Source organism: Falco cherrug, chromosome 7 (genome assembly GCF_023634085.1).
Source record: "Falco cherrug isolate bFalChe1 chromosome 7, bFalChe1.pri, whole genome shotgun sequence".
NCBI lineage: Eukaryota > Metazoa > Chordata > Aves > Falconiformes > Falconidae > Falco > Falco cherrug.
The window spans coordinates 26,277,324-26,292,997 of NC_073703.1; the positions used below are offsets into that span (position 1 = coordinate 26,277,324).

General features: G+C 42.5%; 1 protein-coding gene across 1 annotated transcript in view; it reads right to left on the reverse strand.

The window, feature by feature from the left end:
- The window catches only part of MDGA2 (MAM domain containing glycosylphosphatidylinositol anchor 2), a 394,427-nt gene that overhangs the window by 216,155 nt on the left and 162,598 nt on the right, over window positions 1–15,674 (reverse strand). Inside the window, exon 3 of the mRNA XM_055717155.1 lies at window positions 7,415–7,589. Within this exon, the coding sequence (XP_055573130.1) occupies window positions 7,415–7,589 (175 nt within the window). The remainder of the gene's footprint in view (window positions 1–7,414; window positions 7,590–15,674) is intronic.

Here is a 15,674-nt window from a genome sequence, read left to right on the forward strand (position 1 = left end):
CATCGCAGCAGAGGTTGGGCATGATGCAGAGTACTTCTGCAGTGGCCCAACAGAGCAATTATTGGGAGTGAAATAATTATCAACATCGCATTTGATTCTGCAACCTAACAATAGGATTTGTGCAGCGGGCAGAAAATTAGGGGTGAATTTGGACCGCTGGGTGTGGGGATGGAGCGGTATGACTGCCATTCAGTGATGGCAGAGATGGAGAGCAGCACAACGAAATCCCCCTGCACTACACTCAACATTTCCCTGCAACATCCTTTACCAGATTGATAAGGGAAATTAGCATCACAGTTTCTAAATTACAGACCCTGTGTTGCCTCTGAATAACACTTCTCTTGCAGACTCGTGATTGCACATGCTACTAGGCGACACACTCGAACACCGAAGATTAGCAGTTTGATATTTTTGTCGTTTGACACGTATTATCGGCAGCATTTTGTGTCATCCCAAGCTAGGAAAGCTGCGATGCTCTTTGTTTGCTAAAATAATCTGTCAGCACTGAACATGTTTCAGTCAATCCCACATCATGAACGCTGAAGCTGGGAGGTCCCATCCCTCCTGACTCCAGGGCTGAGTTGCATCAAAATGCCCGAAAGACAGGTACAACCACAGGAGGTATTTTATCAGAGTCTCCATTCTGAGACAGGAATTGATGAGCTTTCATGCATGACACCTATGAAAAGGGTAGCCTTCAGAATAAAATGGTCCGTAACATGTGAGGCATCAAGACAGGGTTTGGAACTGAGACCAAAGCTAGGACCTGCTTTCATCTCTTTCTGACTTCAAAGTCCTGATGCTTCCCGATGATGTTCACAGCTATCCCAGGGCAAATGCTTTAGTTGTCAACAACACAAACTTCCTTGTGGCAAAAGAGGCAACAGACAGCAAAAAACAGCTGCAGCCACACACCATGAGACCCATCAGAGAAGCCGAAACCATCCAATAACCAATAAAAAAATGAAATGAGAGATTTGAACCTGGAAACGAAAGAGTTAGGGAAATCTCACAGGTGGTAAGCAGAGATCTAAGACAACTACGACTCCACAAATACGCATGCACACCAGCAGGTATTTGGGAGGAACTACCTGAGGGGGCTACAGGAACCTTCCCCCTCCTACTGCACTTGGGTTACACAGGGCAGTGGAATTAGTCCAGGGCATATTCCCACCACAGGAGAAACCGAGTGCTGCAAATAAGCTGCATCAGTTGCCGCAATGTTATTGCGGTGGAAAAGCAGCCAAAATCCAGCGCACACGGAAGTGGTTGATGGTGGACGGACTCCACTTATTTCATGTGAACAGAAATACCCTGTGCTGGATCTAACTAATCTTGTGTAAAGGGACAGATTCTGGAAAGAGAGCTGCAAGCAAAGATTTATGCGAATCTCACAACAAAAGAAATGGTCATTTCCCCCAAACCCACCTTTTAGTCCTGGAATTACAGATTTTCACAACAAGCAATGCTTTCTGCATAATGCATGTCTCTCTTCTACCATGCGATAAAAGCTTAACCTATCTGTGCACTATATCTGTTTGATTGTTTGATAAACATTTTTCGTCTTGACTACCAAATGGATTTCAGAATTTTTTAAATGTAAACCTCACCTTTTACTCCACCTTCTTTTACTCAAGCTGTGCCGCCTGCCCTTGTGTCCAAAAGAATACATGAAGCAAAAGGAATACAAAAATACATCTTCAGTGAAGCAATCAGTACTTCTTTTAATTTAAAATCTGGTTGCAGCACTACCAAAACCAGCTGGCCGCAACAAGGCTCTTACCATCCCATACCAAGTTAACTTCAATAACTAGTTCCCGCACCTTGCCCCGGCACAGTCACCGGTGCCCCACAAGGTTTCAAGAGTTCATCTACTGTCTGTGCTGTTTCTTCATCCTTTTTGAAAGGCCAGACCCTCTACTTCTTGCCTCTGCCGCATCTGGCTTTATCCTTCTTTAGACGCCTATCCCAGCCATCCTCTCCTCATCCAGGCCCCCTTCTTCTCCCCCCAGGATCTCTCCTACATCTGGGGCACTCTCTCTTCATCCAGTCCATCTCTTTCTTACCCCTTAGAGCTATTTAACTCCTTAGCAGGAACCAGCCACAGCTGCACCTTATCCACATCAGCCAACCCACCGCCCCTGAAGCCAGCCCACAGCTGTATATTATCAATGTTAATTAACCTGCCTTCATTCCGCTATAATTCCTCTACAAATTGTCCTTCAGAAATAAGCAGAAAAGTTTTCTTGTAGGAGCTCTGCTTCTTTGAATAAAAATAATTTATACCATAAGTTTCCTTCCTTATAAAAGGAGAAAGTGTCCTCCATAAGTCAAGCAAAAATTTTCCTAGGAGTCAAGTACAAAAGCTTTTTCTTCAAAGAGGGAAGATGAGATGTACTTTAAAGAGATACTTCCAGAAAAAGAAGAAAAAGAGTTCAAGTCTAGGATGAATACAGCTTGGATATATGAAGCAGTTTCTTCTCCTGGTAGCTCAATGAGAATGGAAACCTCCCTCCTGAGAATACACCGCCAAGGGGACCGAGTGCGTTTGTTTTAATCTGATGTGAGAAACCAGGCTCTTCAGCCAGAGCTGGGAGAGCAAAAGCCTATTTTCTTAGACACTTAAAGTAAGGACAGAAAGTTGTCTTCTAAAGAAGAGATTGTTCCTTGCCTATTTAGCACAGCCCCATTCCCCCAGACAGCAAAAAGGAGATCTTCCTGGAAAAAACTAGCAAAGAAAATCAAGAAGATGTGTCGTGAAGTGTTGGAAGGAGACTCTGTGCCTGCCCAGGAACAGGCACGGACTCCTCTCTTTCCAGGAGTAGCTATAGATGAAGGGAGAACTTTGGCAACACTAAACCACCCTTCCCGCACCCACCCCCCCCCACCCACCCTCCGCCTTCACCTTTGTAACATTCAAGTATTTTGACACCAGACCAAAAGGGACTGCTCGTTTTCCAAGGTTTGACTTAGATATGCGTATGTTAAAGGAACAGAAGAGGTTGCAGCCTAGTTTATCATAATCCATGACAGCTTTAACTACAAGTAGGTATGGTACCGCCACCCGCGGAAATGCCAGCAAAACTCCCTTTCCTCCACGGGGCACCACTAAAACCAGTGTCACGACTAAATGGAACTTGATGGGAGTGCTGCACTGAAGGGCTTTCCTTGAGCTCTCAGAGATTTAGTCATCTAGCAGGCTAATGTCAAACAAGACCAGCCCATGAGAACACACAGTTACAGATCTGACTGTAGGCAGTTCTTTGTGAAGCACTTTTTTCCCTTCAGTCCGGCAGAGGATTTACACCCCTGGCTATTTTTGAAATAATTGCATGAGTTTAGTTTAACTCCTTAACTGTGCTCCTCAGCCACGAAAGTAGTTATAAACTGTTTGGAGGTTTAACTTCTTAGAGCAGAAAAAGATACTACGCCCTCAAGCAACGTGTAATTGGGATAACAGCCAGATAGTTTTTACAAAGTGGTTAATCATAATTACAGGGTACATGAAAATGATACCAAGTAAACCTTTAGGCCTGTATTGAACTTGCAGAGATCAAGGAATAAGACACATCTATCTGTGAACACTAATATTATTTACTTCCAAATACCGAATGAAGGTTCCATCTGGACCCTGCTATGCAATGTGTCAACTGAGACCCTGCCCCCACTCCTTGCAGATTGTCCCAAACAGAGACAGGGATGGAGATATTCACAGGAGCGCAGTTCACTCTCTACTTTCCCAACCACATCTTGGGCAAGACCCAAACTACAGCTATAACCTGCTCCAGGAGGACCTGCCTTAGTAGGGGGTTGGAGTAGGTAGTCTCCTGAGGTCCCTTCTAACCCCAGCCTCTCTGGGATTCTGGGATTCTATCAGGCCAAGCACAAGCACAGGTGTCCTACCACAGCCAGGTTTCTGTAAATGCTCTGCAGCTACCCAAGAGCTTTACTTTAGATCTTCTTTACAGAAGACACATCAAGAGCCTCTTGAACACCTCGGAGCATGCAGTCAGAAGACTTGGTCAGAGTCATCTGAGATCATGAGTAACTGATAATGGTATTCTGAGACTTCCTTAACAGACAAGCCGCCTGGCACGTGCAGCAACACGCAAAACATGTGGCAAATTCTGATGGAGCCTTCCTGCAAAAACAAAACTAAAAGCATTTTTCCAGACTGCAGTCCATAAAAATAATGTAACCACCCCCTCTCCTCTCACACAGCCCAACACTCTGGCTCATTCACCACTTATATCTGTACAATTAATTACTGCAGTAGCGGCAAATGTGGGTCCAAGTGCTGCTGAACGCCAGAGCTAACTGGAAAATGAAAAACAGGAAATTACGGGAGACTGAGCCTTCACATCCAAATGTTGATATCGCAAGTTCCCAACCAGCCAGCAAGTCAATAATGGAGATGAATGAGGAAACAAAGATCTTCTGTGGATATTTTTTGAGCAATGCATTTTCAAACTACACAGATATAGTGCCTTTTCAGATTTTAAATTAGAGGCTGAAGACTTAAATTAGCCCTTAGGAAGCATTCCTGATCCAAAACTAATGTGGAACACAACTTTAATACTGTTTTCTCTCTTTAGCTGTACAAGCCAAGATGCTTCCAATGTCATTTTTTTCAGCTACACAGTTTTTAAGAAATACAAACATTTTACTTGTTTTGTTAAACTCTTTTGGGGCTTTCATTGAAAAATTAAAAACCTTTCTTGCTTTAATGATGAAGTTTTGCTTTCGAAAAGGAGCATCATCTGGTTTCCACAGGGTTGTTTTTGACAGTTACCTAAATCTGAAAATAAACTGTCTTTCTCTATGTAATTTTACTAAATATGTGTTCACTAATAAAACCACCCATTTTGAATAGAAAATGTTGGCTATGTATTTGTGATCCTTATGGCTCGTTTGGGGGTCTCTGAGCAAAGGTGTCTCATGGGCAATTCAGGAAAACACACCCATCCCGACACTCCTCGTCAGTACTGGCCAGAGCTCTTGACATGGCACACACAACATGCGATCTATAAAGTAAATACCCAACAAAGAGAAAATCAACCCAGAAAATTTCAACTAAGAGAAGACAAAAGTATTTTAAGCTACTTGGAAATGTTGACATGAACATTTCAATTTCCAATACTTTGATTTCTTATGAGCTTTTCTGTAGTGTACAGGGCTTTTTTTCTATCTTTTTCACAGCTAGATCCAATCTTCACTGGCACCTTAAGCTTCCTGCAGCAATACTGTGTGTCTGCAAATATTTGGCCATTAACAGAAGAAAATACCCAGTGAAATATGAGTCTGCATACAAAGGCAAATCACCTAGGATTTGATCATAGCTGGGACCTTAAGTTTGTCATGTTTCAGAAATACATCACCTGTATTTGAGGTATATTAGCAATCAGCATATGATGTAAAAACCAAAATTAAAGATCATCTGTATTTGAGGTATATTAACAAGTAGCATGTGATGTAAAAAACAAAATTAAACCTGTAATAAATCCAAGACAGCAAATCCAAAACCACATATTAATGGCTAAACAAAATATGCTACAAGAAAAAGCCATATTCCAGGAGGAAGTCTGAATGAAATTCAAGAAAAATACAGATCTCAAAACCCAATCTCTCTCAGCCTTTCCTGTTCAGACCACGTAGTATTCCAGTCATGAGACTGCTTTTCCTGCCAACATCAGTTTCACAGCCATGCTTAAGATTAAGAAGTAAGGAGAATTTAACACATGGGTGCTGGGCTAAGAGAGAAATGCCTTAACGGCATCCAAAAGAAGAGGCTTAAATGTTTGCTCTTGGGGTTTGTATTGAACAACTACAGAGGGCTGAACGAAGTGCCTTCAGCAGCCGTGTGTGCGTGAGGGCTCAGAGGGGCAGCAGTGCCGAGACCACAGTCGGCACCGCTGAGTGCTGCCTGGACCAGGCATCCTGCGCGCTCCTCACCACAAACCTCGCGCCAGCCCCGTGACAAGGAATGCTGTGCGTGGTGTGCTTGTGTTCAGTTGTTGCAGTTGCCTGTTCACTTATTTCACTCCAACAAGATAATGAGCAGTCACTTCCTAATTCAGTTATTGTTCATAAAGGATTGAGAAATTTGGCACTGGTATGTTATAGCTTGTTAAGCACTAGGCTAAATGCACACTAGGTAAGAAAATCCCCCAAAAGGCAGTTGCCCCCCTCCATCAATCAATCCCATAACTAATCCACAACAACGTTTCACCACTTGGGTCTCTAAATTAACATAGATCCTGAGATACATCTGACAGAGAGAGGGCACTTTTGAGGAAACACAAGCCCAATGCCGGTGTAGTCATAGGACTTGAGAGACTAAAGGGTTAACTTCAGGTTCTAGTTATTCGTTTAACTATTTATGTGGCATGTACACATATCTGTTTACACGATACTACTTGCATTAGAAGAGTCTCCAAATGTACATTGCAAAGACTTTCTCTCTTTGGAGTATTTCAGACAGATTTTGAACAGTTTTTCTTCATCTGAAGTGTACACAAACCCACAGTTGTTTGAGGCATTCCAGTCTTCTCACTTGCCAGCAGCTGAGTCCAGTCACACAATTTACAGACTCAGACGCAAAGGTTACCACTAAACCTACAGCAATCAACTACCTGGTACAAGCGAGAGCCACACTTTGTCTGACCAGCCCACTCACTGACACTGCAGTCTGTGCAAGTCAGACTGGGCTTTATTAATTTTTATTATTATTATTCCATTTTGTGCATTTATTGCAGTATGATGTTTTCAATTGTTTCCTCTTATTCTGTTGGCTTTGGTAGCCAAATCCATCGTAATCCCAATACTCAGTATTTTTCACTGGCCAACATTTCAAGTGCAGCTTTTCAAACTGGTTCACAGGAAGATGAAGAGATTGACATTACAAAAAAAACCCAACAACAACAACAACAAAAACACACACCACCACCGAAACAAAAAGCAGAAAAACCCAAACCAAGACAAAAAACTGTTCCACAGCAATTAAAGCAGAATAGCAAATAACATCTGTATTTGCTCCCATCTCAGTTTCGAGGGCAAATGCAACCAAATGTACAAGAGATTAAAGGCTGTGTGAGGTACCAGACCTTCACCCTGTGGAAGCTGCAGACAAATCTTCCTCTGATATCTAAGAATGCTGAGTCGTACCTGAGCTTCATCTTTCTTACAGAAGCATTGTGATTTTGTTTAAAGGTATCTCCATATGTGAGCAGCCCCACCTGACTTCCCTGGAAGCAGCCACAGGTCTTTTGACCATAAATACTCCCAAAAGAAACAGAATCCACCCTACAGTGCTGCTTAAAACCGGAACTCACAAAGACCTGGTCACTTCTTTGTAACGCCAGATATTATAAGATAATAAAAAACATAGTAAGAACTTCCCAAGCAGTTTACTTACAGTACACATCCACTCTTATAGACTTTATGGCTGGCGAACCCAAGCCGTTCTCAGCCTTGCAGTAGTAGCGTCCTCCTTGGTGCCGCTGAATGTTGGATATCCTCAGAGTTTCATTGAAGACACTTGAATCTTGAAATCTGTCAGAGGCACTTCCTGCTGTTTTGGTCCACCTGATCTGAGCAAGCACCAAAAAAGATTGTTACTTTAAGTCTGTAAAAGTCAGCAAAGTCCAGATCTCTTCACAAAATCGAGAACCGCATGTGCGGCAGTCAGGATTTTGTGTTGGAGGACTCGTGGAACTTCTCCAGCAAACTGAATAGCTCACGCTTTCACCCAAACACTTCACCCAAGAGCCCCTGAATAGTAATCTTGTATTTATCACCCTCTCTTAGAAATAACTGATTACTTTTCATGGAAACACTCTATAAAAAATCAATGCCACTAGCAGAGACACAGAGAACAACTCTATGCCACCATCAGTGACACACAACTGGAACGGCTGCAGAACAATTCCCTGTGAACAGCGACAAGCAGAGCTCACCAGAAAAGGTGGCTGTACTTGGGCACCAAACGTGGGTAGTTTTCACTGAAATCGTATTCATGAAAGATGAGGGCACATTGGAAAGCACCTTCAAAACAACTGATGGATTATCTTTTAGTACAATCCAATTTTAAGGAATCAAACGATCAGTTGCTTGGAACTGCAACAAACTTCTTGCATGTATTTATTCAAATAGGTGGTTTGCTTTTTTAAATGTCATTCATAGCATTTACAGATTTCTTTACTCTGGTAATTATTTTCCAAAAGTGAAGACTTTTTAAAGAGAATATTTTAATTGCAAAGCCATAAAAATGCCAGTAACAGCCCACTACAACCAAGAGGTGCACAGAGGTGGATATGCCCATTGCTAACCCCAAAGCTTGATGACCCCAGTCCTTGCCTGCATGACTCAGTGGGCTAAGCTGTCTCATCAAATGCACCAGACCTCCAGAGACTCCCCAGCTACCTCCTCCTCTTTCATTTCACACTAATTCAATGACCAGGACAAGCAACATTCAGTTCCAGACCAAAACAGCTTTTTTAAATAGTACATTTTTCTTGCCTATAGAGGCCACAAGTGGGATGCTTGCATGAACAGGCGTTTATATTTCTTCTGAAGCTTCCAAAGCTGTCTCTTCTCAACCCTATCCACTAATTCTATGCCAGTATGAAGACCAACAATTCTGTAGTCACTGATAAAATGAGATTGACACAAGACAAGATAATAAATATTTGGCTCCTAGTTCCCAAGCTACAGTCTCCAAAGATTGTCCAAAAGTAGTGAGTACAGCCATGATTTAAAGAACGGCATTTACACACTGATCCATTGGGATCTGCTAGGCAGGCTGTCTACAAGCAGCCTTGAGCTGGACCAGACGTCGCATCCTTGGCAGCGCAGGCAGTGCATGCCTGCCACCGGTAGCAAGTGCCCATCTCTGTGCCCACTGGGCACGCTGTGCTTCCAGCCCTCTCCCATGTGAATGAAGGTCCCATGGCTGAGCCACGTGGCCCTTGGTGGGCACCGAGGTGGCCGTGTCACCTTGGCTGGAGGGAGATCATTCCCCCAGGGTGCAGAGACAATTGAGTTCCACCACTCTCAGTCCTGACCCAGGACCAGGTTCTGGATCCTAGTCACCTGCCGAAAAGCACAAGGTGGTCAGGGGTCAGTCTTCCTCTTATCGGGAACTCCACCTGGAGAGGACGGATCTTCTACAAAAGGCTCTTAACTGAAAAACTCATGACCAGCTGTAACACATGTAAATTCTCTCCCCTTGAAATAAGAGCAGGCGTGGGCTTCAGAGGCTGAAATTACAGCAAACAATTCCTCAAAAAAACTTTTCATTATCTTCCTGGCTTGTTAAATTCATAAGCCCGACTGGCTTTGCCCTCTTGCTCGGTGACCTGCATAACTCTCACATGGTTGTGCTGCTCTGGGATAAAGCAAATATGCCTGAACTCCACATCTACAACATTTGGTCTGCATGTGAGAGAGACGCTATTAGCACTGCTATATTTACCAGTCTCAATCTGTCTGTACTTCTATTCTAAACTCTTGGCTTCGGGGCTTTTTAAATCATCCATATAAATGTGCTGCAGGATAATTTTGGAACACACACTCAGCTTCTGCATGCTGCAGAATACAATTTCATCATATATATATATATATATATATATATATATAAGCGGTATCTTAAATACATTTAAAGTATTTTAAAACCGTTTCTAAGATGTTCGTTAAATCTCTTGTGTGTTTTATTTCCTTTATGTAATCAGAATTGTAAAAACAGCTTGATTTTTAACTGGAAAAAAATTAATATTATGACTTCTCTTTCCCTCCCCTTCCTCTCTCACAGAAAGTTTCCAGTGGAAGGCAGTCTGCCCTATCAAAAGAACATTTAACTTAAATAATGTGTTAGAAGTATTATCAGCATCTATGGAACTGGTAATGTTACATAACTTACACAGCTTTTTTTTGATACTGTCAGAGATTTATCATTTTTATCAATGCAAAAGCCTTCCACCTCCACTACATCTTAACATTGATGTATTGATCTCTTTATTATAAGGAATTTTAACAGGATGCTGTTTTCCCATTAACAAAAGTAGAGATTTCAGCTTTAAAAAATTGATGTATACAGGTATGTTTTAGAGGAAAAGGGAGCAATTTATTTAAATTAACTAATTTTGTACTTTATATAGAGACCCCTGAAGAATAAAAGGAATACCTCAACTCGATTCTCTCTTAAAAGATATCCTCCAGGAATGTCCTCTGCTTTAACTTCAGTTCATTATTTACCTTAGCTTTACCTCAACATACACACAAAAGCACGCTGATCAATATTGCATTGTGATTTATTGAATGCACTGTGAAGAAAGATGACTCTCAAACCCCACGCTAACGCAGCAATCAAAAACTGGGCATAGGAAAGCCAGGTGTCTGAGACCAAACACCCCTTCAGAGAGGTCCTCAGTGCTTTCACTCACTGCAAGCTGCAGTTCATGCTTTGGGGTGACATCCAACGACTTTTAAAAGACTGAAACCACCAAATCAATCCTCAGAGGTGGAGCACCTCACGGCTCGAGTGTCCAAGCCCCCATCACTGCTTAACACTGTGACCTTCAGAGCAGATGCTGCCACAGCACTGACATTGTCCCATTTTCAAAGTGAGAACCAGTGGCAAAGGGGGACTGTGGGCTTGTGGGACATTGTGGCAGGTATCAGCCACAAATCCCAAAGCATCATCCACGATTCTTTATGGCAGAGGATTCAGAAAGCCTCTAGATGACTAGCTTAAAGAAAAAAAAGGAGAAAAGAAAAAAAATGCATTGGATTCTACATTCACACAGTTCAGATAGAGTATTTTCAAATAACTTGGCACAAAACAATGGCTCACCCAGATGCACTTTATTGGTGTTTGCAATTCATAATCTGCTCCTGTTTGAAATCTCACAGTTCCTAGTGCAGAAGCAGCACTGTGTGCTCTGTGTGTCTACTCAGATAGTGTGGATAGCATAAGAAGTAAATAAATACTGTTCCACCAAGAACTCAAAGCCATTCTTGCTTGTAATGCATTTTTAATTAAAAAGTGACGTCTGCACATCATGGCATACACAAATTGGACTAATAAATGTTAATCCATTATGCAGATACTCACTTGCTAGTTTCTAAGGATGCAATTTCCCAGATTACTCACTGTTACTCGAATGCACGCTTGGGAATCCCACCCATGCATTGTCATTGCTCTGCCATATGACTATGGTCTTCATTTACAAATTTATATTTTTTTTCCTTTCCTTTTCTTTCTTTCTTGCAAAACATGCAGGAGTGAAAAAAAATTATTTATGAACAATTCAATTAAAAATTTTTCAACTTTTACAAATTAGGAAATTATGACCCATCTTGCCCTATCACGACAGATGTACTTGTGTGACTTGTATATGCCCATAAGTTCCCGAACCATCAATATCTTTGACAGTGTATTATTGGCTTAAGCACATGTCCTAAGAGGCACAGTCATATTTCACCCTACAGCTTCAGTTTTCTCAGTGAGCTTTCCTGCAACTTCAGTAGGAGTTGTAGACTTTACATTTTAAAAAACCACAGATTAAAATAACAATCTCTGGGAATATTTTGCCTAACTTTTTTCAGCTTCAACAAAGTAATCATGCCCAAAAAATAAGCAGCAGAATAAGTAAAATATTTAATTCTGACATTACAAAAATGAAACACTTCTGTTTTACATACTGTCTTCATCAAAAACAATAAATATTAAAATAACTTTACTCTGAAAACATTTTCCTTGGTTCAAAACAGCAACCACCACCAACCACCCCCCAGAATAACCCAAAAAAAAACAATTTTGCAATGGTAACTTTTCTTTTTCCCATGGAAATGGTGGAAAACGAGGTTTTGAGAATCTTTTTCTTATACACAACACCAAAATCTGCCTAACGGAGCAACTGTAAGTAAATACATTCCTTAAAACACAGTCGGTGCTCGCATTGGGGGTTGGTATTGCATCCCGCTGCCACTGACTGCAGTCACTGCCTTCTGACATCAGTAAGGAAACATGGATGAGGAGAACCTCCCGATCACTGTTATAATCCCCAGATCCCTGCCTCAGATTAAAGTCCTCCTTTGTATGCAAACAGAGCCTTTGGAAAAAGCCATCTTAAACATACCCACCACCTCTCCTCCAAAAAAAGGGAAAAAAAACCCTTAATTTATTTTTCCATTATTATTTTTGTTCTTAGGAGAGCAATGACTGGGGCAGCAGCTACTGAAGGCAAGAAGCCCTTGCCACCTTCACAATCAACACCAAGAACACAGTACACAGCAGACGGTTTTTTTGGGGCCATGAAAGCGAAAGTGATTTCTGCTCCTTTAGTTAAGGAAACTACCGGGAGCAGTTTTGAACATAAGCATCCTCCCTGACCTCCTACTTCTCTACAGTGGGGACATCACCACGCTGCAGACCTCAGTGCCCTGTGCGGTGTACCCAAGCTCGTCTGAAATGGGGCAGCCCAGGGTCTACCACAGCCCTGTAGAGAGTGTCATATGCTGCTCTGTTGGACAATGAACAAAACAACAAAAAAAAAATACTCTATAGAACACACACAAAAAGAAACTAAGAAAACTCCAGGAGAGTGCACTGGATCCAAGTTTGCATTGCCTGACTCCAGGGGAGGCCATTCGTACCTACGTGCGATAATACAAGTGGAACATGCTTTGACCCCAAACCGCCTTTTTTTTCAGTGAGCTCCCCCTTCTCTTCCTGCAAGTCACACAGCCCAATGACAGCAGGGCAGATGTAAACCACCACTGCAGGAGTGGCAGGGAGGGATTTTGTTCCAGACGTATACAGGCCCAGGTTCACAGTGGAGAGCAAGTAATTCACCTCCAAGGTTTCTGCACAGAACTGCTCAACACCCTTGGCACAAATCATAGAATGGTTTGGGTTGGAAGAGACCATAAAGACCACCTATTTCCCACCTCCCTGCCATGGGCAGAGCCCCCTCCCCCCACCCAGGCTGCTCCCAGCCCCATCCAGCCTGGCCTTGGGCACTGCCAGGGATGGGGCACCCACAGCTGCTCTGGGCAGCCTGGGCCAGCGCCTTGCCACCCTCATGGGGAACAATTTCTTCCTAATATCTCATCTACATCTCCCCTCTTTCAGTTTAAAGCCATTCCTCCTTGTCCTGTCATTCCATGCCCTTGTAAAAAGTCCCTCCCCAGCTTCCCTGTCATTCCCTTTAGGTACTGGACCATCACCAGCTGGATTGAACAGCTCCTTGTCTGAACAGGTGCCCTCTCACTTGTGCCCAGACAAACACTTCTCCAGGGCCTTTTGATGACTCAAGGGACAGTCAAATCAAAGGTACACCTCCAAGGATTTCTAAATATTCTTGCCTCGGTCACCTAAAACAAGTCACAGCTATTCCTGCAATCATGCCCACAAGCCAGGAGATACAGCATGAGCACACCACCTTGCACTTACTTTTGCAAGGACATGTTTACTCAAGGAAATCTTGCACACTTTCACCAGGTCATTATCACCATACATGAAAGGAAAGCATACACATGTCTAAATTATGGGATTAGCTACCCCTGTACCTAAATGAAACGGGAGGGGGATGCTGTATTTTGATTTTTAGCAAACCAGAGGCAGCATGATGCAGCATGCCCGGTGAGAGAAAGGTTACAAAACGTTTGTCGTTACTGGAATAGATAGTGCTACAGGCTCTGAATATGCAACAGTGGTATGAAAAAATTCTCTTCCTATTTATTTCACATGATCATGTCTGAAATACTGGGCTTGAAACTGGCTTCAGGTAAAAGTATTGTTCATTGTTCAAAACTTCTTACGTGGAATATTAGAGTGGCAAAACAGCCATCTCGAAGCCAGCCCTGCTTACTGTGAAAAAATGATGACTCTCTATCTTGGGCAGGGCAAGAAAGTTCTCATCAGTGTGAAACCAAATGCAGGACTGGAGAGTCTTTGGTTTCCAAATGTACTTCTTAAAGTTTGCAATAGCTAGGATGCATGCACCTCGGAAGACTGGGTTTCATTGCTCCACACTTGGACCGCTCAAACTTCACAGAAACACAAGAAAGAAAACAGCACCGTCCCCAGGCCAGGCGTGCAACTGATGCTGTCTGCCTTCATGGGACGACTTGTGTGCTTATGTTTACACAAGCAGTAATGCTTCAACAGGCTGGCATGCAAAAGCACAATTTATTACTCATCTAACTAAAAGCAGTCTATGACAGTAACTGTTAGCATGCAGGACATGATCAGCTCTGATGCAGTGCCAGAGATCACAGAGAAATTGTTACTTTCCAGCTTGATTGCTTTAACACATAGGAAAAAAAAAAAGACTTCTTTTATTCTCCAGCAGAGGAAAAACTGTGGTTATTAATTACAGAGAAAATCAGCATTAAAACCACACAGTTTAAGCAATTAAGTTCTACAGAAGAACTTTGTTCATAGTACACTTTAGCTCAAAACATAGCAGTCACAGAGCGCTGTGGCTGGAGTCTATGGATGAAAACCGTAATCTTGTGCCTCCAAAATGGTTTTGCTGCAATAAATGAAAGGGTCAAGAAGAGTAACCGAAGACTTCAGCATCTGATAATGTGATAAAAACTATATCTAAGCTGGCTATTCCTTCATCTCTGAACTTCCTGCACTTCTGCAAGACAGATGATTTATACCTAACCCCAAGTTACCCAATGGTACCCAAACCCCACCGTAGCACCTTTGGGGTAATGTAGTACCCCAAAGGCAGGAGGTTTGTATGAACTGACACCCTATGCACACATATGACACATCTCATGGCTACTCTGAGCAAAACACAGCTCCTCCAAACAGCACAGCACAGCACATCCAGCTCCTTGTGTCAGGCAACTTTTATAGCAATCATGTGAAACATCATCGTATCCCCCCATCACCTCAGGCCAATCAACCTGCATGCCATGTACAACATGACACGTTGATCACGTACTGCCGCTAAAGAAAACAGCAGGCCTGAATTCCAGTTTTAGGTCTGAAGACAGAAATCAGGTTATTATGTAGCAATAATAGGGTACATACACCTTAAGCAGTCCAAATTTGTTTTAATTCCTATTAGCACTAATAGAAATCTCCCAGATGTGAATGAACAGAATAGCCACCCAAAAAAAGACCAAAGATGGCAACAAATCTAAGTCCTACACGTGCCACAAACTCCTTCTCAGAGCTGGCACTGATTTTTACATACATATATATATATATATATTGATTTATATATACATGCTGCAAAGGTATTTGTGGAACTTTGGCACACCACAGCTCAGCACCCATGGAGCTGATGGAGCAGCATCCATCCCAGGCGTGCCACCAGGCAGCCGGCACAGGGATGGGGTAGTCCAGACCTGCACAGAATCACAGAACCCACCAGCATGGTGGAGTCTGGTAAGGGAAGGGTGTGCTTTAGGTAAGGACATGCCCCCCAAAAAATATATACTTTTTGTTGTTGTTGTTGTTGTTTTGGTCTTTCATGTTATTTGTCCATTTGACTTTCAGAGAGGTTTTCCTCAACAAAAATTGTGTTTTTAAAAACAATTTCTCTGGTGCTACAATTTCAAGGCAGCAAGGTCACTTCACTGTTCTCAAATTTAGAAGGCTCATGTCTCAGTTGTTCCACCCAGAAACATACGTGTCATCATCAAAACTCTTG